The 23051-nt window shown below is 41.7% G+C and overlaps 2 protein-coding genes across 8 annotated transcripts in view; one reads left to right on the top strand and one right to left on the bottom strand.

The window, feature by feature from the left end:
• The window catches only part of SULF1 (sulfatase 1), a 173715-nt gene extending 170059 nt beyond the window's left edge, over nt 1-3656 (top strand). For 4 of the 5 annotated variants that reach the window (XM_054019242.1, XM_054019241.1, XM_054019243.1 and 1 more), the window contains one exon: nt 1182-3656. In XM_054019242.1, coding sequence (XP_053875217.1) covers nt 1182-2011 — 830 coding nt within the window. In that variant the 3' untranslated portion in view covers nt 2012-3656. The remainder of the gene's footprint in view (nt 1-1181) is intronic. The other variant, XM_054019245.1, reaches the window with a different exon arrangement.
• Nucleotides 3657-5602: 1946 nt separating this feature from the next.
• The window catches only part of SLCO5A1 (solute carrier organic anion transporter family member 5A1), a 126244-nt gene continuing 108795 nt past the window's right edge, over nt 5603-23051 (bottom strand). For 2 of the 3 annotated variants that reach the window (XM_054020528.1, XM_054020529.1), the window contains 2 exons: nt 14781-14845; nt 5603-11619 (listed from right to left, as the gene is read on the bottom strand). In XM_054020528.1, coding sequence (XP_053876503.1) covers nt 11162-11619; nt 14781-14845 — 523 coding nt within the window. In that variant the 3' untranslated portion in view covers nt 5603-11161. The remainder of the gene's footprint in view (nt 11620-14780; nt 14846-23051) is intronic. The other variant, XR_008444074.1, reaches the window with a different exon arrangement.

Here is a 23051-nt window from a genome sequence, read left to right as displayed (position 1 = left end):
CTTAGTCCTATAACTGAATTCGCCTGAGGAGTTTTTACAAAGCCTTTTCATCTGTGTGCCCTTTGTCAACTGAGATTCATGCTTAAAAAATAAAATAAAAAAAAAATCCCTTATAACTTGCCTCGGCAGAATTCTATTTTTTAATAATATGGATGAATAATATTGATGTTTATGGGTTTTTTCCAATTTTTATTGCTTTTAAATGTTCACAGTTGAGGGAAATTACGAGGGGAGGGGGTACAACCCAATAATTATTTAAAGACTATAGTCTTTGAGAGTCTAAAAGTTAAAGCTTTATAACACTTAAAGCACAAACTATCAACCTCACATGTCAAAATATACAAAGCAAATATCCTTGAATCAATCTCTAATAAGGTCTCAAAGTGTATTTTCATTACATTGCCTCTCTGTGAATTTTGTTTAGTATTTTTTTCATCAGTGTGTATGTGTGGGGGTGGGTGGTGAAATGGACATTTACAGATTTTTTTAAAAAAATTGCATCCTTCCAAGCGTATCTATAGCTGTTGTTCATTAAAGAGAATTTCCTCTTGTTTCTCTGAAGGAAGAATTCAGACAACCAGTGTGAAGTGGTAGCTCTTACAAGATGCACCAAATATCCATGCATCAAATTCCCATTCGCTTCAGGGAAGATCTGCTCACTGAGGGCTTGCAGGATTGACCTACCATTTATATTTTATTGTTGCTTTGTTTATTCCCATTCCAGTGTAGGTAATTTTTTTAAAAGGACTTGTGAAAGACCAATGGATTGCTTGTCTATTGGATCAATTTCTCTGTCTCTATCTGTAGTATCCTGGGAGGTTTGGTGGGGGCAGATTTGGCCTTGGCTGTATGCACGAAGTTCCCTCTGGGCCAGAGTCTGTTCTTAGTTACACCCATGCTCTCCTACTGACTTCATTGTGGTTACACGGGAGTAGCTGAAGGCAGAGTGTGTATCTTTCTGCTCAGCAGGAGTCATGTGTGCACACATGAGATCAGTATTTAGCCTTTAGGGCCAAGTTACTGATACGATGGAAAATGTGGAGTGCAATACTCATTAGCCAAGTATGTTAGGAATGGTTACTGCTTTTAAATACTTTGAACAGCAAAGAAATGTATGTGGAAGCTTTACATGCTTTTCTAAGGTGGTGGTTCCCATCAGACCTCTTTCTTTCTTTTAACAGGGGACAATTATGGGATGGATGGGAAGGCTAAACTGCCAAATTTCACTGAGGACATCGACTGGCAAGGACTGGAAGATTTATACAGTGTGAATGAAAGTTTGTACGAATACAGATACAACTATAGACTTAGTCTGGATGACTGGACTAATTACTTGAAGGATCTAGATAGAATGTTTGCACTGCTGAACAATTACTATGAGCAAAATAAAACAGACAAAACTAAAACTGCTCAAAACAATGGGTACGTGGATGAATCACCTATACCATTTACCTGGGGGGGCCTGACCTCTGCTGAGTCAGACGAAGACTCAAGTGGTCTGATTGCAGAAGAGCTGCAGCCTATCGTGCCAACTGACTTGGCAGCCCTAGCTTTGAGCACTGTAATTTTAAATCAAGTGAGGAAACTTGAATTAAATAATGATATTCCTGAGAAAAGTAGTTTGAATTCTGCACACTGGAGAAATCAACAAGCTGAAAAGTGGTTGGAGAATAAAGAGTTAGACAGTTTTGAAATGGATTTAAGTGGAAACGGTTTGACAGAGCTGGAGTCCAGGCATAGCTTCATTCTACAGACAGTTAGCATTCTTCAGAAAGACTCTCACCAGGACAGTGACCCAGTGGAGGATATTTTTGAAGATCAGATATACCTTCCTGTAAGTTCTGATGAACCCACTGTTCATCAAGCTGTAAATGTCTCCATCAGGGATCCAGCTATTAGGGCTCAGAAAATGGAGACTATGTTGGAAAAGATGGAACATAACTTTGAAGGAGAGACTTCACAAATCCTAAATGTAGAAGGCAGTGCCTCATCTCCCCTCTCCTTGGATTAAGTCAAATTGTAAACCATATATGGTTCTCTTTTTTTTTGATCAGTAAACTAGTAATGGTAATCACGACAACTGACATTCCATGTTTATTGCAGATACATTTTGCAGCTGAAATGAGCTCAAAACTGTGTGTGTGTGTGTGTGTGTGTGTGTGTGTGTGTGTTTATTTCATATATACACATACACATACTTGCACACTAATTTTCCATAATTGAGAAACTAGGTTCCCACAGTATTAAAAAGAAACAGTGTTAACTTTATAGTGCAGTGATGCACACATTTCCTAGACTAGTAATGATTTCCTTAAAGTTTCCTTTGAGTTACTTTTTCTGTTTCCAAAAGGTCCCACATAAATGAATGTCTCAGTCCACCCATGCTATCTGCATAATGTATTTTTGATAAATTATTTTTAACCACTGGAATTACTTGTCACACTTTTGAGTAAAATGATATTGCACTTTTGTAATCTGTCTCCCAGACCATTTATTAATCTGATCCTTTACATGTTCTTAATTTGCTCATTGTTTCATGTAATTGTGAAATAATAACATGGGTTGACAGGAAAGATATTCAGCATGGATTGTGAAAACAGATTGGTCGAATATTATTTTAGCAGAAAATATTGCATGTTTTGTTGCCTTGACTTTCAGAAATTTATTTTCAGAAAGGTATAGCTAATGAATGCTCACTGTATGAGGATTTTAAAAAATTGGCTTCTTTCCCTACATATTGATACCATCAGTATTAAAAATCCATGAATTTTTCTAGATTTTTTTGATGATATCCTTACAGAGGTATCTATGAGTAGAATATGCTTTGTCACCATTTTTGATTTTATTAGTCTGGACAATATCTTGATATTTTCAGAATTTATTGTGATCAATTTGGGACTTTAAAATGTTTTTTAAAGGCATTAAAGGGAATGGTAAAATCATATTAGAGTTACATATTTTAGATACAAAAGGCATATGTGGTCAGAATAGTAGGCTAGACCTATTTTGTTGTTGTAATGTGTTCTAAAGTTTTGTTTTGTTTTTTTCCTGGATTTTACCAAACATTTAATTTTTTTAAAGAATAATACAAAATTGACTTTGAAAATCTGTACTGTTGGTAACTTAATATCTATCTTAGGTTTTTTTTTTTTACATAGGTAGAAAATAAATAAAATAAAAAGAATCACCTCATACAGATGTATTTCCACCATGTCCAATTCACACTAAGTTCCTTATGTTATATGTTATTTAGCTTAGTGGGTTTTTTAGTCTATTGCAAGCACTGCAGGTTAAAATTATGTTCTTTTGCTTTAAGTGTTTAAGTTGAACTATTTTAAAAGCAGATTCTTTTAGTAGGATTTTAATAATTTTAAGAAGCAGTCTCTATGATGGACTCTGTGAATATGTTAAAATTAACTCGCTATGTATCTGATGTATGTGCCATGGGCTGAATGACAGAACAAACGTATTTATGGTCATGAATGATGCTATTTGTAAATAGATTTCTAGTTATTAGGATAAAAACTGTTTTTTTTTTAAATCTTGTACAATATTTCTGTGATACTTTTATAGAACAATTCTGGCTTCAGGGAAGTCTAGAAGCAATATTTCTTGAAATAAAAGGTGTTTTACTCTACCTGCTTCAGAGAAGTCCACATCATCACGTTTTCATAGTAAAATTGCCTTTTAAAAATCATTCTAATTTAATTACATGTACTGTCTTAAGAATCCAGCCACAAATAGAGAAAAAACTTAGAAAACGTAGTTACAAATTATTCATGGTGATTGTGACTATATCTTCCCTCCTGGAGATGCTGCAAAGTAGCTAGTGCCCAATGCAGCAAACCCTTACTCCCGTTGAGGTAAAGGAGACAAACGGCATGATTAATGGTTGCTCACAGGCGTAAAGGTTTGCAGAATCAAGCCCCTTTGTGTCCTCTCTTTTTCCCCACCCATTCCAGTGATGTCCTCCTATAATTTACATTTGTCTCTACCCCACGTAGAGTAACCTTCATTTCAGGCTGCATCCTGGTCAAGGCTGGGAATGGGTCGTTTAAGCAGCATGGAGCACATCATGCCATCGTGAAGAAGGAGTTTTGCTGGTAGCCTCACCTTTCCTTTATGCTATCCTTGCACAATGACGTTTCTTTGGTGATGAGGGTGGACCTATCTTTTATAGGAGCTTAGTTAAGCTACTCTTGATCAACCAGTAGATGTCACTCTAGAGCAGTACACTCTCACTCCTGCCAGAGAGTGGATTGCTCAGCATACATTGCTGGAGTGCTCTCAGCCTTTGCCAAGATCATCCCACCTTACTGATTTTTAAAGTCACAACCATGCCCTTGATAGTGCCAGATAGTAAAAATCTACAGGACAGTTTTAGTAACATGCAAGGGATCCATGTGGATTTTTTTTTCTTTCTATTCTTTATATATATTTAAAAACTGCAGGACTCTTACTTTGCAACTGAAATGGAAAGTGACCACTGAATATTGATTCATCATTTTCTGCTGCCTCTGTGCAATTAAAACTATTAATTTTTTATTTAATTTGCTTCCACCGTGCGCACGTGAGGCTGAATCTACTTACTACCCCTTGCTGGCTGGAAGCATGATTCTGCCCCCCTTGCTCACTTTCAGTAGCACCTGACTTTGTAAGTTCTCACTGAAATCAGGAGAAATAAGATACTTCTCAAGGGTGACAGAATCAAGCCCTGAATCAACAAGAATTCATGGAAATGTTTTGGGCCACTTAGCAAACACCGAACAAAGGGGCAGTGTCATATAAAGGAGCCAAGTTCCAGCAGTATTTGAAGAATTTTTACCTCTTTTGTGGAAGTTCCTCCAGTGTGAGGGCTCGATTCTGAAGCTGGTGAGAGGAAATACAGTTTGCACAGCATACAGCTCTTTTTCTGATCTGGAAGGTCTGTGTGGGTCAGTCTGGCTCTGAACAGGATTTCCATACATGTATTGCCAACTAATGACAATCGTCACTTATATCTGTGCTTATATGTAGGCCTATGTTGGTGGGGTTTCATCTTTATTCTTTAATTTGGGCTCTAATATCCCTTAAAGCAAAGACTCTTGCATTCAGGAATAGTCAACCGTTTCCCTCTTAAAACATCTAAGTAGTCCAAAGTTTCAGTTTAGTCGGCATTAACCTCATAACCAGACAGAGGCTGTATGAAGATCTGGCTGATCATAACATTCAGGCTAAATTGTCCTTATAAGTGTAGTGGATTTGTCACAAAATGGTTATTTCTTAAAAATATAAATATATGCCAACCAATAGCTAGATGTATGTTACGATACGTTTCAAAAAAGCTTTTTTTTCTCCGATCCCCCTCCCACGCCCCCCAAGCAAAATGTTGCACTGTAATAATCATCTTCACTGTTTGTGACAATTCCTTTGGGCCCAGTCTATTGAAGGCAATGGATATTTTGTCATTGATTTCAGTGTGATCAGGATTTGGCCCTAAGAAGTTGATCCCAGTGCCCACTGAAATCAATGGAAGGATCTGCATTGACTGCAATATGCATACAAGTGGGCCTTAACTGAATCCAGATCTTCCATAATCAACTGATGTGCACAGCCCTGCACACCAACTTACACACACACACACAAAGATTTTTTTGTCATAAAGAAAACACGCTTGATATGCTATTTTTATTTTCAAATATCAAGTATTCAAGGGTTTGCTTGTAAACACATGTTTACAAAGATGTTGACAATAAATGTCATTAACCACAGTGTGTTATAGATCATGAATATTATTCTAAATTCTACTGAGAAATATCAATAAAAGGACCTTAAGGTATGCAAAAACAAATGCACCTAACAATTAGTCCCTCTCTTTTACCACAAGCACACTACCCACACACTCTCTCACACACACACACTACAAATGACCTAACACCAGTTTATTCAATATAACACTGTTAAACTAAACAAGTACAGGCCAGTGTGCCCATTCCATGCTCCTAAACCACTACCTAGATTTTTTTGGGGTGGGGGGAGGTATGCATTTTGGGTCAGCTCCTATTGAAGTCAATGGCAAAACTCCCATTTACTCCAGTGGAGAGAGGAGCAGACCTTTATGAGGAATGCCCACTATAACAGTGATTTCAACTTGCATTTCTGCACGAAAACTGAGTTTATAAGTTTCTGTACAACTTTTTGGTTTAATACAGCCCTGCGATAATTTTTGTTTTTAAAAATGTTTTCTTCTAGGAGGTAACATTTCTGTCGCCTTGCTCTCAGGCGCACATCTGGATACGCCAGCTCAATGATCCCCTTTGATCTCCTAGCCCAGTTAAGTCCATATACAGTAAGACAGAAAAGGTATTACCTTTCAAAGTTCAAAACCAATGGGCCAAATTCTGTCTCCATCGAAACAAATCACAAAATCCCTGGAGTGAATTTCAACTGGCTGAATTGGGCCCTTGACTTTGGCTCTTCATTTTGGTATTTTATAGAGGAATATTATTAATGGGACAAATTCAGGTACCTTAACTTTAGTTTAAATTCTCATTGACTGCAGTAGGAATTTTGCTGAGTTAGGGATCCCCAGAATTTGGCCCAATCTTTTAATTCATTGAAACCTTACTTTGAACAGCTGTTTAGCAGTATTCCATAAAGATATATTAAAACAGGTAATGTTCTACTGGAAATTAGTCATACACTGAGTTTCTACAGGTTATATAGTTTTACATTAGTACTTTCGCTGTTAATGCGAGACCAAATCCCGTAGTACAAGCAATATTCCCACTGAAAAACTAAGTAAAGCCCGTAGGATTTGGCCCACTGGTAATTATGATCTTTGCAGGAACATTTCCAGATTTTCAAAATGAAAGCACATGCCGTTACATAAATGAAATTTTTTGAATGCCACTTAAGTCATGGTGAACATGCATCATAAAATACTTCGATAACAACTAGCACCATGGCATGCTTTAGCTATTCATCCAGAGCAGATCAAGGATGTTAGACAGAAGGGTCTTCATTCTTCCTAGAACGAAAAACATTTTGGACACTTCTTTTTTCAGGCATACTCGAACACAGAGGCTTTTTACCCATCCCATCACATGAACAGTAGCTTGTGGGAGGAAATCTGGTGACAAGTTGTTTGAAGTGTGGGAAAAATAATAATACAATATAAACAACGGATTATACAATGATCTTAAAGGTAGAGATAAGCCTGAACTAAAGAGCCTAAATTCAATAACCCCCATATTTTGGGACAGTTTGGACTGAGGTCTGAACTTTGACGGTCAGACCCATCTTCATTTATAAGGTGACCTGTAAATTAACAGAAAACAGCTTATATGTATAATGAGAGGCTTGTAGATGTTTGCAATATGATGATTCATCTTACTGACTACAGTTAGCCGCAGTACATATTTACAGAAATGTTGGCTGTCTACCTGTATGTGTACAATCTATTCTATGGAAATGTTTATATTTAACCATTACAAATTGCTGTATTGCATAAAAAACACTAATTCCCTATTGAAGAATGAAGCCAATGAAGTGGACTGTCCAATTCTGAACATTTTAAAGGGACGATGTTAAGCAGTTCAAGCCAAACAGGTAACGTACCTTAAGTGTTGTAACCCGGTAGGGTTAAATCAGACACACTTCGGGAACATGGAAACCAATCCTGCATTCCTCTCAGGCAAATCTCCCACAGTGGGAGTTCTGCCTACCTGATGTGAACAGGCTTGAATTTATTATTTGCAATGCTGGTGCACAAAGTAGCAGATCAGAGTTAAAATGACTCCCCCTAACTTCATTAGAAATAAATAAACTCTTGGAAATGGACAAGGCTAAACTTGGGAGGAAAATATTCTGTGTCAAATTATAAAGACACTATTACAAACTGGAGAGGAAATAGCATACAAACTCTAAGTAAGAACCCAATAATGTTACTTTGACTCCCACTTATTCAGCTGGTTTTTAAACACTTTAATTTTCTTAAGTTTCCAGCCTGTGGAGGTTACAGTATCCTCTTTAATAATAATAGGCTGATGTAAATTACTTCAATGGAGCTACATCACCTTACAACAGCTGAAGGTCTGACCCCCAAAACTCTACAATAGGAGACCTTGGGCCTTGTTCACCATTGCCTCACCCCAGTTTTACCCTGGCAAGGAGCCCAGTACCACTTGCAAGGTGCTGCCCAGCCTCTGTGCTCACTGACGTCAGTGGGAGCAGAGAGGACGCTACACCGTGCTCCAACAGCATATTGAAGATTTGTAATTTTGAATACTGAAGAACACATTCTTGGCTGGATCTGACCCTATGCTATTAAATTAATCAAGACTCATAGATTCTAAGGCCAGAAGGGACCATTTTGATCATCTAGTCTGACTTCCTGTATAACACAGGCCAGAGAATTTCACCAAGTGGCTCCTGCATCAAGCCCATAAGTTTTGGTTGAGCTACAGCACATCTTTTAGAAAGCCATCCAGTCTTGATGTACTTCTAGTGGCAGCAAATCCACCACATCCCTAGGTAAGTTTTTAATTACCCTCACTGTTAAAAACGTATACCTTATTCGTAGTCTGAACTGGACTATTCTAAAAATTAAATTAGGCTCAAAATAAATATTAATATCCAAAGAATAACAAGAGGTGAATTAAAGGGAGACGAGCTATCTGACCTAAAGGGCACAAGAACAAATGAGTATAAACTGGCCATGAATCCATTTATGCTGGAAAGCACAAGGTTTCTAACCACCAGAGGAGTGAGGTTTGAAACAGCCACTCTGATAACAGTAGTGGGGTAAGAATCCTAACTAGGTTTAAAGATGGAGTTTGATAAATTTATGAATGGGATTATATTATGGTGATGCCTGCAATAGCAGGAGACTGGACTTGATGACCCAGGAGGTCTCTTCCAGTCCTATATCTTAGGTTCCTAAAGTACTGCACTGCTAATTAAAGTCACTGATACTTACATAATGAGCGATGTAACAGTTTTCTGTACATTTTCTGCCACAGAGATCTTCATAAGAGGCACAAGAGTCATATAAACTAATCAAGACATTCTGGAATAAATGGAGTCAACATTTCAACCACGATCTGAGGCCAGCATGGTGAGTAACTTCAAATGCCAGTCAGAGAAGGAGGAAGCTGCTAAGAGAGGAAAATCTATACTCTGCAGACCAAATCCTGAGACTACTGAAGCCCATGGAAATTTTGCCATTAACGTTAATTGAAACAGGATTTGGCCCTATCTGACTTAGTCAATTTGTTCTAGTTGTAACTTTTAAAAAAATTTCTCTGAAATTCCTAAACCCTCATCAAAATTGTTTATATCTATTGAGAAATAATTCTTTCTACTGTATGCGTAGGTCTATACTTACCTCCGGGTCTGGCGGTAAGCAATTGATCTTCTGGAATCGATCCCAGAAGTGCTCGCCGTCAACGCCGGTACTCCTGCTCCGCGAGAAGAGTACGCGGAGTCAACAGGGGAGCCTGCCTAATGCGTCTGGACCCACGGTAAGTTCGAACTAAGGTACTTCGACTTCAGCTACGTTATTCACGTAGCTAAAGTTGCGTATCTTAGTTCGAAGTGGGGGGTTAGTGTGGACCAGGCCTATGTGTCATGGCTTCTACCCGCATGCTTCTCACCAACCAAATTTCACAAAAGACACGATCCCCTCCTCTATTCTCAAAGGCTCTGAGACATGCACCTGCAAATAGAATACAACACTGGCTTCTTATCATAACCTTCCACCTGACAGATCACTAAATGTCAGCAACAGCCAGTTGTATTGCCCCCAGTTTAAGACTGTGGATGAGGAATTAGTACAGGAAGCAGATAAAAATCAAACAGTCTCTTGAAGACTCAATCAAGTGGGAAAACTCACTAAAACATTTTGAATAATCAAATGCCAGAACATGCCGTGTGGGTCCTTGAACGGAGGTGCCTTCTGTGCCTAGATCTCCTGCTGGAAGAGGTCAGCTGACTCTTCCATTTCCCCGACACCTCACAGAGAGCTTTAAATGAAGATGGGGGGCCAGACATGGAGCAAACTCCCCTTTGCATTCAGTTTGAGGTCTGTGTGAAATGGTAGCAGTGCAGTCCCAAAATGCAGCTACCCAAACTCTCTGGGTATTTTCACTTAGTGGAAAACCAGAACAATTTGTTTAAAAAGATCTGCATGCATTTGCAAAGGATAGCCAAGCATTTCCTAAGGACAGCCAAGCAGTTCCTGGCAAACTAAACCTGGATACTGTGTTTTCTGAGAAAAGTATGGATTTGAAGTTAGTACAGTAGTAGCCACCAATAGCGGATAACTGCATAGGTAGTTACAGAAATATGCATCTACTTGTTATAGTCTCTATGGGGTTGATTATCATGTCTTAATGTTATTACAAATTAATACTGTAGATTTTCACACTGAGTTATACTTTCATACCCTGTGTACTACACTGAATAATACTACATCCTATCAAATTAAAATAAATGTACATTTTAATAGGACAAGGATACGATGTCTTAGAATTTGAAAACTTTACCTGCTATATAACTTTTCTATGGCTTAATATGTTATCAACAGTACTTTAAACAGTTATGTCCTATGTCCATTTTTAAACCTTATATCTGTCTTAAAATAGCCCCATTCCAAGTTCAGTTGGATTAAAGACTTTGAAAGCAAAATTAACATGCTGCATCAACAATTATCCAGATAAGTTGCATAGTTTAGACACGCTCAGTTGTGCTTTGTAGCAGAACTCACAGTAATTACTCACCTCTATGAACCGATTCGTGGATGCAAAATTGATGATCCCTTTAAACATTTTCTTAAAGTCTTGGAATCAATGAGATGCATTTCTGTCACCTTTCCATTAATTTCCACCATTTAGAATACCTCACCCTTATTTTGACACTAGATCAGAGCATGGACATTTAATGGACACACCTGAAGTAATTACAAACACATATTTTTTAAAACTCCATTATCTGGAGGGGCGAAATAAGAACTTGGGTCATTTTGAGGTATCCAGCCCTCAAGTATGCTATTGATGTTTGCTTTAAGTTTTGTTGGTTTATCATGTGACGTGTAGATTAAAAAAGAAGGCACGGGTGTTTCACAAGGCGCCATATTTAAATCAACCAACAAAACTGAATTTTACATTTTCAAACCTGGGGTCTATATTTCAGCAGTGACTTCCTCCAATGCATTTTCAGTTGAGGAATTTATTGCTTCTGAAAAGGGGCCAGGATATGTCTGTGCTATGTAATTCATTCCTTGTGCCAGACAGACGTCTTCAGTGTGCTCCCCTCGAGCACTGAAAGTAGGGCAGGATCTAGTCCGTGCATAGTTTTGTTGAGGTCCAGCATTGCCAACCATCTCGCTCACTGTGTTTACAGGTGAGGCCCTCCATCTTTGCCTCTGCAACTGATCTTCTTTATATTTAATGGAATACCAGGCCAGAAAAATAAAAAAGAATCCCACAAATTTGAGACCAGCTGCCAATCCAAAGTAAACGAAGCGAAATGAAGTTACATCGTATTCCCAACAAGATCCTTGCACACCACAATCCTGTTGCCAAAGCATGCACGTGGTGTCAATAACAGCCCCAAAATAAATTGGAGTAGGAATGTAAGCTGTAATAATAGTAACAAAACATAATAATTAGTGGTGAATGCTTAGAAAACTTTAAGAAACTAGGTACGATGCAATACCCAAGCTTTATGTTGCAGTGCAGCCACACCCTAAGTTTACATGGCTCTTTAGTCACGGCCACTGTGTATCATGATGGAATTTTTTTTTCCCCACAAGACCCATCAGTTAGCCTCCATGTCCCACTTCTAGTGATAAAATATGGAGCCCAATCTTTTAAAAAATATATTTTCACTATGCAGATGTTACCATCTTCACCACGGCCTCTCCATCATATGGTTAGCCAGTGCTCCTGCACTTAATGGTTGTCTACCATAGATTTCTTTTGTTAGACGGTGACACCTCAATCCCACTCCTATCGAAGTCAATGGCTCCAATGACTTTGATGGATACTGGATCAGGCCCTTGACCCTTTGAGAGAGACCATGTTTCAGTTTGTTCAGCTGCAACACAATGGCACTCACCCAATAATAAATAATAATTGCATTAGTCTGAATACTTCCCTGCAAGCAATTTCTTCACAAATGTGTGAGGCTCTTTGCCTCCTAAGGGGAGAAACTATTTATGACCTTCTATTCTGCTTGGGCTCCTAACTGTTTTTATTTGAGAACCTGACATGTAACATTCACATCAATAGTGTGAATGATGTCTTATAGAAGCTTTTTGGTTCCTGCATGCAAACAACGGTATGCCATGCCACAGCCTAGCAGAGGCACGGCCAGGGAATGTTGGTATGATTTCTGCTCCCCTGTGTTCTCGAAATTGTCACAACTGGAAGATTGGCCCACTGATCTTCCCAAAATTACATTTTACCCCTAAAACCATGCAAATAGCATCTTTTAGGAAACATGTGAACAATGTGAAAGCAGTAAGGCCTTAATACCGTAAGATTCCTTACAGGAATTACCCAGTAGAACTGAGCAAAATATTAAAGCATGAAACACAAGTAGCTGCCCTTATGAAAAATGACATAGAACAGAATTATTATTTTCAAATTGTCCCTTTGAAGAGAGATTCTCTTCCATGGAAACAGGCTTCAATTTCACCAGGCTGCTACCAGTGCAGTTGGTCCAGTTTAAGTGCTCATTCTTTGTCCTAGAAACGTGATTCACATTTTACAACAGGTCATAACAATCCTCTTCAAACAAAATTGCGCCGTTAGTGATTAGATGGAATGAACCGGCCTTCTCCTCTCATTCTTCATTATAAATAACCATTACTGCACTATTCACATTTTTGCAGTATCTCTACACCTAAAATGCTTTGGGTAGGCAAGTTCTGACTACTTCAGAAGCTTGATAGGAATATCTTTGTGTAAATAATAACCTAACAAGCTTTCTTTCTGCTTTGAAGAAGACTAATTAGGAATTAGTCATTAAAATACAAACGTGTCTTGTCTTAGAAAGAGGAGAACTGGTTTCTGGGAAGGCAATTTTTTAGTGTCTGAAGAAAACAAAAATACCAGTTTAAAAAAAAAATCTCATGACAAATTCCATTTAGGAAAAATATTAAAATCTGGACTGGGTCTATAGGGTGAGCTGTGTTGTTTGATATTCATAGACAGCTGTTTGGTGCGGAAGAGCACATGAAATCAGAGGCTTACACTGCTGGGATGGCCATTTAGGGTTGCCAATCCTCCAGGATTGGCCTGGAGTCTCCAGGAATTAAAGATTAATCTTTAATTGACGAGTATGTCATGTGATGAAATCTCCAGGCATATATTCAACCAAAATTGGCAACCCTATGGACAATGCAGAAAATGGGGTTGTGGTTCTTAATGTAGTAAATAGAGGTATCCAGGAATGCTTTTGACACGTTTTTTCATTGGGAAATGCTGATTCATCAAAACCAAAACATCTTGTGTTAAAGGGTCACTTTCAACAAATTTCACATTTCACAAACAAACATTTTGAAATTGTCAATATTTTTAAAACAAAAAGTTTCATTTTTCAGTTTGAAATGACTTTTTGTTTTGAAATGTAAGTTAATCTATCAGAAATAAAATGTGAATAAAAGTCAAAATCTAAATACAACATTTTCATTCACCTGATCCAAATTTTGGGGGAGATTTTTGATTTGTGAAAATGTATAAGATTTTAAGTTTGACCTGATTCAGATGGTAAAGCTTTCAAAACCTCTAAAAGTCTTGTGGGATGGGAAAACTATTTTCTACTCAGCTCTAGGGATACATACAGAGCCTTCACATGTAAATAGTGCAACAGACAAATAAGGAATATGGAATTTTAATGCCTGTTTTGCCTGAAAAGTTTTGAATAATGTACTGCAACGGAAGCAGCAGCACAGGGAGCAGAAAATGAAGCCATTCACCCTGTGTCCCAACGAGAATTCTCCAAGAGCTAATACTGGAAATTATTCGGTAGAACAGGCCAGAAAATGGTATTTTCTTTGGTAGGGGAAGAGAAGGGATTCAAAATAAACAAAAAGCTTTGCTTCCCCTCTCCCCATTTTACGTGAATGGAATTTTTCCAGTTTTTCAATGAAAAATAATTTTTCAAAAAATGTTTACCATTCAAAAATTAACTGACTTTTCTGTGAACATTTTTGCATAGAAAAAAAGGCTACTTTTCATATAAAAAAAAGTTTTGGTGGAAAAGTTTCAACCAGCTGCACTATTTAGCTAATAAAATTATCTAGGAAAGGCTAGGAACCAAGTAACACAAAGAAAAGGCTGCTCAACAAAGGGAGCTGTTGAAATTCCCACGGAAATTCCCAATTAAAAATATATCCCCACTATAATCTGTTGCAGACTAAAACTGCTACTTTAGGGAAGTGTTGAAGGGATCGGAGCTTAAAACTGCTGGTAGAAAACTGCAGCTAAAAATGGTGTAAAATCCAGGTGCTTATTTTCTGTCACTGTAGGTGTCTTTGTATCCATGGTGCTGGTTGGCCACTACAGTACAATGTGGTTTGTATAAACTAATGTGGTGTAAAAAAAAAATAGTAACAAAACACAAACATCAAATAACTTCTCTGTTGCTAGGTTAAATGGTGATTTTGGGCCCATACTGCTATTCACTGGTGGAATTTCACTGCTTTATAGAATATTTATGGAGAATTTTGTGAGGATTTTGCAAATGGTGTTGTTCAGGGAGCTGTTAGTGCTTACGATTGCTATAGGACTTACCAAGAGTTCGTAATAAAACAAATTGCATTCCTAGTGCAAAAGGCCGCTCGCCATCTTCCACAGACCTAGCAGGGAAAGAGAATATCTTCTGAAGAGACAGTCTCAACAAATAATCTTTTTAGAATGTTTTGGCTGTACTGTCCTGGTCTTCTCCAGCTGTAATTAACATCAGCTAAAATTTCTTCAGTTTATTTGGTAATGAGGATAAAACCTATTGATAGTAACAAAGAGCCAAACTGTGCTATCCTTAGCCAGGAAAAAAAATCTCATAAACCTGAATGGGAGTCTTGAGTAAGGATTGAATAAGGACTGCAGAATTTAGCCCATAGCTGTTAGGAAGGTCCTCAACACAATTATACAGTAGCTCATGGTTTCTGGTAATTCTTCCCAGACAATCTAATCAATGGAACTTTTCTCAGTGAGTGCATAACTAAGCTAGGTCAGGAAACGTACCAGTAGAAGGATACAAAAGATTGACCCAAGGCCCTAATCCAACACCACTGAAGCCAATGAGAGCTTTTCTATTGGCTTCAGTGGGAACAGGATCAGGTCTTTAAAATATCAGACTACAAAGCAGCAATGTATCTGTGGCATCGCTTATATATAATTACAGTAAACCACAGAATTTCCCTCTAGACTGTTCAAATATTTTGAAATACTATAAATTTGGACAATTAGCCAAGTCTTCACATAGTCTGACAGGTTAAATAACAGCCCAGTGTAGCCACACGTTTACTATATATTTTGCACATGTGCATGTGCGCACACACACTCTCTCTCGCTCACTCTCTCAAAAGAACACTACATTTGTAAAGACAAGCGCCAAATACATAGGAAATGCCAGAATTAAGGTACCCTGTGTAATCTTAATTGGGCTCTCTTGTGCATATACATTATGACACAGTCTTTAATTACATAACTCTTTTACCGTCCCATGCCAGAGACAGTTTTAAAACTGACGTTTTGTTAAACTTAGTATCTAAAAATGAACATGCACAACTAACATGAGTCCCACTGCCACTGAGTCCTTTCAGCACACACTAAACTCAGCTGCTGCCACCAGAACTGTCCCCTTTGACTGCCTGAGCAGACTGTCAAGCCTCAGATGGACAAAGTGCAGGGAAATCTAACCCTGACATTCTCTTGTGAGTGCTACAGTCACATACGCTTTTTATTCCACAGGACCCCAGCATCCTTCATTACACAGGCTCTGTCGTGCTCACTTAATGAGAGCTGTGCAATGTTCTCTTTTCTCCTTGTTAGTCAATGTGTGTCCTCTCCTCCGCCCCGCAACCAATGCCTTATTTACTGCACACTATTCAAACCCTGCTCTGAAAACCGAAGTGTTCATTTCCTCATGGCCATTTCTATGGCGTTCAACGCAATGAGATGAGAAGCTATTAGCCCCATTTTACAAATGGGGAGCCGAGCCATCGATATATAAAGGTGAAAAGTAGCCACTATTTTTGAGGCCCAGAATCCTAGGGCCTGATTTTTCAGAGTACTTATAACACGTCATATGTTCAAAGCATAGCTCCCACTGATTTCAGCTGAAGCGCTGAGTGCTCAGCATTTCTGCAGAGCAGACCCCCAGGGTCTCAAATAAGGGATCAAAAAAATGCAGAACACACAATTAGGCCTTGATTAACTAAGGGCACTGAGATCTTGTACTGCAGCGCATTGTAACACCTAACACTTAGGCAGCTGACCACTCAGTGCACTTCATAACCCTGAGTTTGGCACTCAGGCTACCTATACAATGCACAGGGAGCGAGCGAGAGAGACCAAGAATGGTATTCACAAAAGCCACTCCACCAAGTGGGGAGCTGGCTAAGCTAGCCAACAAGAGATACCAAGCAAACGGGTCCTGCACCCTGCCCCTCAAAGAGCTTTAAGTGCCTAACTCCAGGCTGGAAGGAGGCACCTATGCAGGGGCAGCCGAGCCTTCCCAAAAGTGTGGGGAGGGGAGCAGGGTCTCCCTCCATGGCGACACCCCAGCCCCACCTCTTCCCACCCAAGTCCCCGCCCTGGAAGCCGGACTGGGACAGGGAGCCCCTCCACCTGCCGGGGGTATGTGTGTGTGTGAGTGCAGTCCCCGACTCATATCCCCACCCTATTCCAGGCCCCTGCCCAGGGCAGGTTGAGGATCCATTGCTCCCCACAGCTTCCCATGCAGCTCTTACCCCGACCCAGCTCCAGCCAGCCGGCAGGGTTTTAGAGCTGCAGCCCGGCCATGGTAAGAGCCACCTGGGTAGCTGTGAGGAGTTGCGGCCCCTCCACCTGCCCTGGGCCAAGGCCCTGGGGGGCAGGGACATAGGCCAGGGATTACTCTTAGCCCCACCCCCACCCCAGGCAGGTGGAGGGGCCTGGGCTACCCACAGCTTTCAGCCTGGCCTGGGGAGGCAGGACCTTGAGGGAAAGAGGCGGGGCGGGGGCCCTGGCAAAAATGGGAGGGGCCATGGCCCCCTGCTCCCGCCCTGTTCCACCGCCCCTGCACCTAGCACTCCTTGAGATTCACAGCCATGAACCTGAGCCTGGAGTTAGGCACCTAAGCACCATTTCTTGTAAGAAAGGCAGCAGTGCACACCTAACCATGCAAAGGTGGGGGGGGGAATAACTTTTATCCCAGTGGTTAAGGCACTTTCTTGGAATGTGGACGCCCCAGGTTCTATTCCTCTCTTGATGAGGTGAAAAGCTTTGAACAGCCATCTCCCACCTGTCCAGTGTGTTCCCTCCCCAGAGGACTACAGAATCATTCACTCATTAATTATGCACCTCAGAACAGTTTCAAAAGGAGACACTGAGAGAGCACTCCATCAAAATATCCCACAGCCCATAGATGAGGGCATGCACGTGAGAGATGGGAGACCCCTGTTCAAATCCCTTTGCGTAATCAGGCACAAAGAAGCATTGACGGGGCGTGCACTAGCAATGGGCTAACAGTTGTAAGGGAGGCCACTGCCCCCTGCAACACATTGCATGGAGTGAGCTGTGCTGGATTTGATCCTGCAGGCAAGATAGTGCGGGCAGGGCCATGCCTAGTTTGAGAGTCCTGCCGGGTCTTAGGCATGGGACTGGCATCCTGGGGCCTGCCTGAGGGAGCCCTACACATGCCCAGTGGCAGAAACTTAAGTCCTAGAGAACTTTTAAAGTGATAATTTAAACACGTAAGGAATTTAGTCACCTCCAGAGTTGGGCAGCAGCTGAGCAGGGATTTTTGTGACTGTCAGTGGTGCCTAAATCCAACAGTGGGAGTTAGGTGCCTAAGTTCCTTTGTGACTCTGGCTTTTGGTGGCCACCTCTGAGAACTTTGGCACATGTGACTTCAGAGTTGCCAATTCTAGTAAGTTGTTTATGCGTGTCAAGTTTTTGGCTGGAGCCAATCTAGTGATGCTCCAGCCCTTTAGTGACTCTGAGTCTTCTGCTTGGCTGCCCACCCCACTTAGCCACTTCCTAGGACAGAATAGGCAGAGTTCACACTCCAACGCCCCCACAGCGACCTATTCTCACAGGAGAGCAGTGGGGAGCTAAAGAGCCCAGCAGCTCTGGGCAGCTTCACTCCTATGAGCAACAGGGACAGGATGATGCATCTTTGCTGTCTCCCTCCCTGCAACACCCAGCCTGGGAAGGGGCAAAAGGGGATGACGAGCTCCTGCAACTGCCTCCCAGCATGGATGGAGGCGAGGGAACCCCACTGCAGCCCACCACCACCCCCAGACCTGAGAGAGGAGGGTGAAGACCCCAGGAGAAGCAGACGGGAGGGAAGCGTATACTGAAGCGGAGACAGAACAGAGAGGTTGGGGGCTATGGGCATGAACTCATAGGTTATGGGTGGCTAGAAGGGAGCAGAACGCATTACTGGGCAGATGTAAATGGTGCTAGCTCCTGCAGCAGGTGCCAAAATCACCTTACCCAATAAACTTGGGAGAATGGGCAACATTAATTGTCATACACACACTGGGGATGGGCAGGGGAGGGCAAAAACCATACGAAAAATGAAAAACACAGTATAATCGTTCTTTTAAAAAAACTCTGAGGGGGTCCAACACATCAATTTTGATCTGTTGGGGGCCAGGGTTCTGACTTTGATCCCTTGAGCTTGGCAATACTAGCATCACCTAGGAGCGCTGTGGCAGGGAGACTCTCCCAGTTCCAAGGACGCGTTCAATTGCCTTAACCATCCTTTCTCTTCCTGCAATCTCCTGGCTCAGTCACTTCCCTATGCGCCCGCCCAGCCCCTCTTCCAGCTCTTCCAGAATCTTCTATTGACGTTCTGGCTGCATCTCCTGATCACTTGAGAAGGAAGAAGCTGGACTGGGCCGGGGGGCAGAGGACGCTCTGCAACAGTGGAGCCCAGTTCCAGTCCATGTACACTCACACCTCCAGGCAGAGTCTACTCAAGCCTGTGGCAGAAGTAGTATATGATCATGTAATTAAAGTCTGTGTTGCAACATACATGTGCGGGTGCTGAATTAAGCTTATACAGACAACTTTAATTCTAGCATTTCCTAATTTTTAAGAGCTTAACTTGAAGTGGGCTGTAGTCCACGAAAGCTTATGCTCTAATAAATTTGTTAGTCTCTAAGGTGCCACAAGTACTCCTGTTCTTTTTGCGGATACAGACTAACACGGCTGCTACTCTGAAACCAACTTAATAATGTTCTTTTAACATGCTGTGCGTGTGTGTGAGAGAGAGAGCGAGAGAGCAGGCATATGCTGTCCTAGGTTTTTAAAAAGCAAGCTGAAAATACAGAAATTCCATCATGTGGCACCATACTGATGACCATATGTCTCATCAGGAGGACTGCAACTGCTAAATCCACCACATCGACTCTGCCACTTGAGCGCATGGAGTAACCGATAGGTTGTCTTCCTGTGTGGCCCAGCACAAGAGGGGGCTAGGACACGTTGCCGGTGGGTTTCACAGCTATTTGCTGATAGCAGAGGAATGATGCGACTCAAGAATCCTGGGTTCCATTCCTGGCGCTGGAGGGAAATGGGATTTAGTGGGCACAGACTCTTCTGCCCAATCCTCCAAGCTTGACCTTTACTCTCCTGTCCCAATCCTGTCTCTGCCCCACCCAGTTCTCTATCCTAGATCCATTCTTCTCACCTAGCCACGCCCAGTCTCCACCTCCTGCTTCTCATCCAAGTCCCAGTCTCCTTGCCCAGCAAGTCATAGCCTCACCCTTCTAAACAAACAGTCCCAGTCTTTCCCCACATCCTGCTCCCATGCTCCTTTCCCAGCCATTCCCCATCCCAAAACCACTCCCCCATCTACTTGGCCCCAGTGTCCTTACCCAGCCATCCCCCATTCACCCTCAGCATGCTTGCCCAGCTATTCCCAGTCCCCACTGCACCACCAGCTCCTTATTCCTAGTTTCCTTGCCTAATCAGCCCCCATTTCCCTCATCTCTCAATCTGTGTATCTCCCCCCAGCCTCCAGTCACTGCCCCCCCCCCCCCCACACACACACATCTATGTTCCCCAATTGGCTCAGAATTCCAGCCTCTTTGCCCATCCAGTCGCGATTCTTCCCCCATCCCTGGCTCCTCATCAGGTCTCCCTTCCCTCCCCTCCCCCCATCTCCTTCCCCATGTCCCATGTATTCCCAGTCCCTGTCTACTTACCCAGCCAGTCGCAGTCTCTTCTCCAACTCCTTCAATCTCAGTTTCCACCTCTACCCACTGATTGCCAGTCTCCCCTCAATTCCCGCCCCAGCTCCCAATCCTAGTCTCCTTACCCAGACAGCCCACCTTTCTCCTCTACCATCTACCAGTCCACGTCTCAGCCTCCCCACAACTCCCAGTCTCAGTTTCCTTCTCCATTCCTTCCCCATCAGCATCTAGTCTCTGCCTCCCCTCCCAAGCTTCCTTGTCCCAATCTACTCGCCCCATCCAACCCTCCTGTTCTAACTCATGTTCCCTCTGCATTTGAGTCAAACAGCTTCTTTCTCCGTGCTGTATCAGTACAACGGAGTGTGGGGGGAGTGTCACTGAGAGCATAGCAGAGACAGGATCCCTTCTCTCAGCCCCATAGGCCTGGGCTGAGGGGAGCACTTTCAGTCAGTCTGTGGGGATGGTATACTAAGAAGTCCAGTCACATATAACTGTAAGGGGATGGAGCATGCTCAGTGAGGACAGTGTAATGGGAACAGTGGGGTAATCTTAATGATGGGTAATGCTACCAGACCGCCTTATACTGACTCAATTGGGTAATAGATATGGGGTTCTCAAGTTACTGAGTAGTCCTGCCAGCATGGCGGTAAGATGTGCCTCTATTTAAGTCCATGTAGAAGAGCTATAGTCACAATAGGGGTAGGGAAAACTGGTTTGAGTGAAATAAAAAAGATCCATACTTCATCTAAGTATTCTGACATTATAGTGTAACGTTCTGATGTCCGAAAAAGATTTGCTTTTATTAACTTATTCAAATGATTATTTTTAATTGATTTCATGTCTGCACGTCTAAGTTCCTGTGAGAACTACAAGAAAATAATGCAAGCAAGTCCATTCTACCATTAGTTCTGGTCCAACTAGACATCTGACAAGATAGCTTCTTCTGGCAAGCTTCTAAAATCTGAAGACCCAAAAAGCTTGTACAGTTAGGAAAGTAAACTTTTGGGTGCTTAACAGAGGGCCTTATCAACAAGAAGCCTGAGATTAAACTGTAAATATGAGAGGCTTAATTTAGGCTTTGGTTTCTAATATTTCATGTTTGGGATGAGAGAAGAAGAGGCATTTGGTCACAGGGAAGCTGCCTTCTATTTTCCCACATTCTTCATTCCGTTGACGATGTCTCATGGAAGCTGACATGTACATGTGTAAATGTAGCTGGACTGTAACTTTGAACAGTTTGTAAATACTTACCAGGACAATTTTAATTTCAGTCACTAGGAGAAACACATACTGATAATATAGCACCATACCTGACACTGCATTAACCCTCACTGTGTTTAACACTAATTCTTTCTGTCCCTAGGATCTGTTGAAAGTAGGCATGAGCTTTGCAAAACATGCTAAAAAAATTTGCGTTCCTTCAATTTCTCCCTCTTCTCTGTTTCTAAAACTGAAATATTGGTCTACCAACACTATGTCTGTTCAATTGTGTTAATATAAGACCACATCATGGTTTTTCATAGAGTTTAAGGCCAGAAGGGCCCATCAGATCATCTATGGAGTCTAACCTCCTGTGTACCACAGGCCCCTAAATATCACCCAGCCAACCCCATACTAAGCCCAACAACCAGAATTAAACCAAACAATTACAGCCCTCAGGAGACTAAACTATGTGTACCACATGCAGAGACTGAGATGCACCAATGCCTAAGTCCCCTGAAATGGCAGGGAAGTGATTAAGTGAGATATAGCCAGATGATCCAAGCAAGTGACCTGCATCCCACGGTTAGAGGAAGACTTCGCTTTCTTTAAAACTCTGATTTAAGTTTCTTTACAGAAAGTGATATTTTAAATATACATCCTTTTAATCAAGACAATAATTACTTGTCTTTACCATTACCATTCAAAGCTCTTGCGGGGGGAGGCAGACCCAGGAAAAGGTATAATGTAGGGCTGAGTTAAAAGTTTCAAGAAATTAATAGACAAATAGATGAGTACAAGCTCCTCTTGATATTTTGAACAATATCCATTCTGGGCTGACATCTAGATGAGCCAAATATTAAGATTTTTTCCTGCGCCAGACCTGAAAAATCTAACCAGTTTGAGTTTTGGTTTTTTTACATTTTTCTCTTTGTGCTGTGTCTGCTGGACATTTCTTGTCTCACAAGGTATATACATCATCATTTTATAGGTAGTGCCCTATCAAATTCACGGCCATGAAAAATGCACCACGGACCATAAAATCTGATATCCCCCCCCCGCCATGATATTTAGTTGTTGTAGGGCAGAGGCATGAGTGGTGCATGAACCCCCTTTTTGGGGAGACTAGTCCCCCCAGCCCTGCCCCTTCCACCTGAGGCCCTACCCCTACCCCACCCCTTCCACCCCCCTCACCTGCTGAAGCCCTGAGGCCCCCCTACCCACCCACTGCAGCTGGAGGAGCCCCAGCCGAACTGCCCTGAGTGCCAGCCCACCCAACCCCACCGCCCTGAGCTCAGGGCTGCCGGAAGGGACAGTTCAGCTGTCCCTCCCCTCATTGCCATGTGCTGCTCCCAGGAGCCTCCTGCTTGCTGTCTCCCCTCCCTCCATTTGTGCTGCCTTGTAGAATGTGAGGCTACACTAACAACAATGTGTTAACCCTTGAGGGCCCAGC

The sequence above is a fragment of the Malaclemys terrapin genome, chromosome 2 (genome assembly GCF_027887155.1).
Source record: "Malaclemys terrapin pileata isolate rMalTer1 chromosome 2, rMalTer1.hap1, whole genome shotgun sequence".
Taxonomy (NCBI): Eukaryota; Metazoa; Chordata; order Testudines; family Emydidae; genus Malaclemys; species Malaclemys terrapin.
The sequence above is the reverse complement of the archived record's forward strand: the minus strand, read 5'-3'. Positions and strand labels throughout refer to the sequence as shown.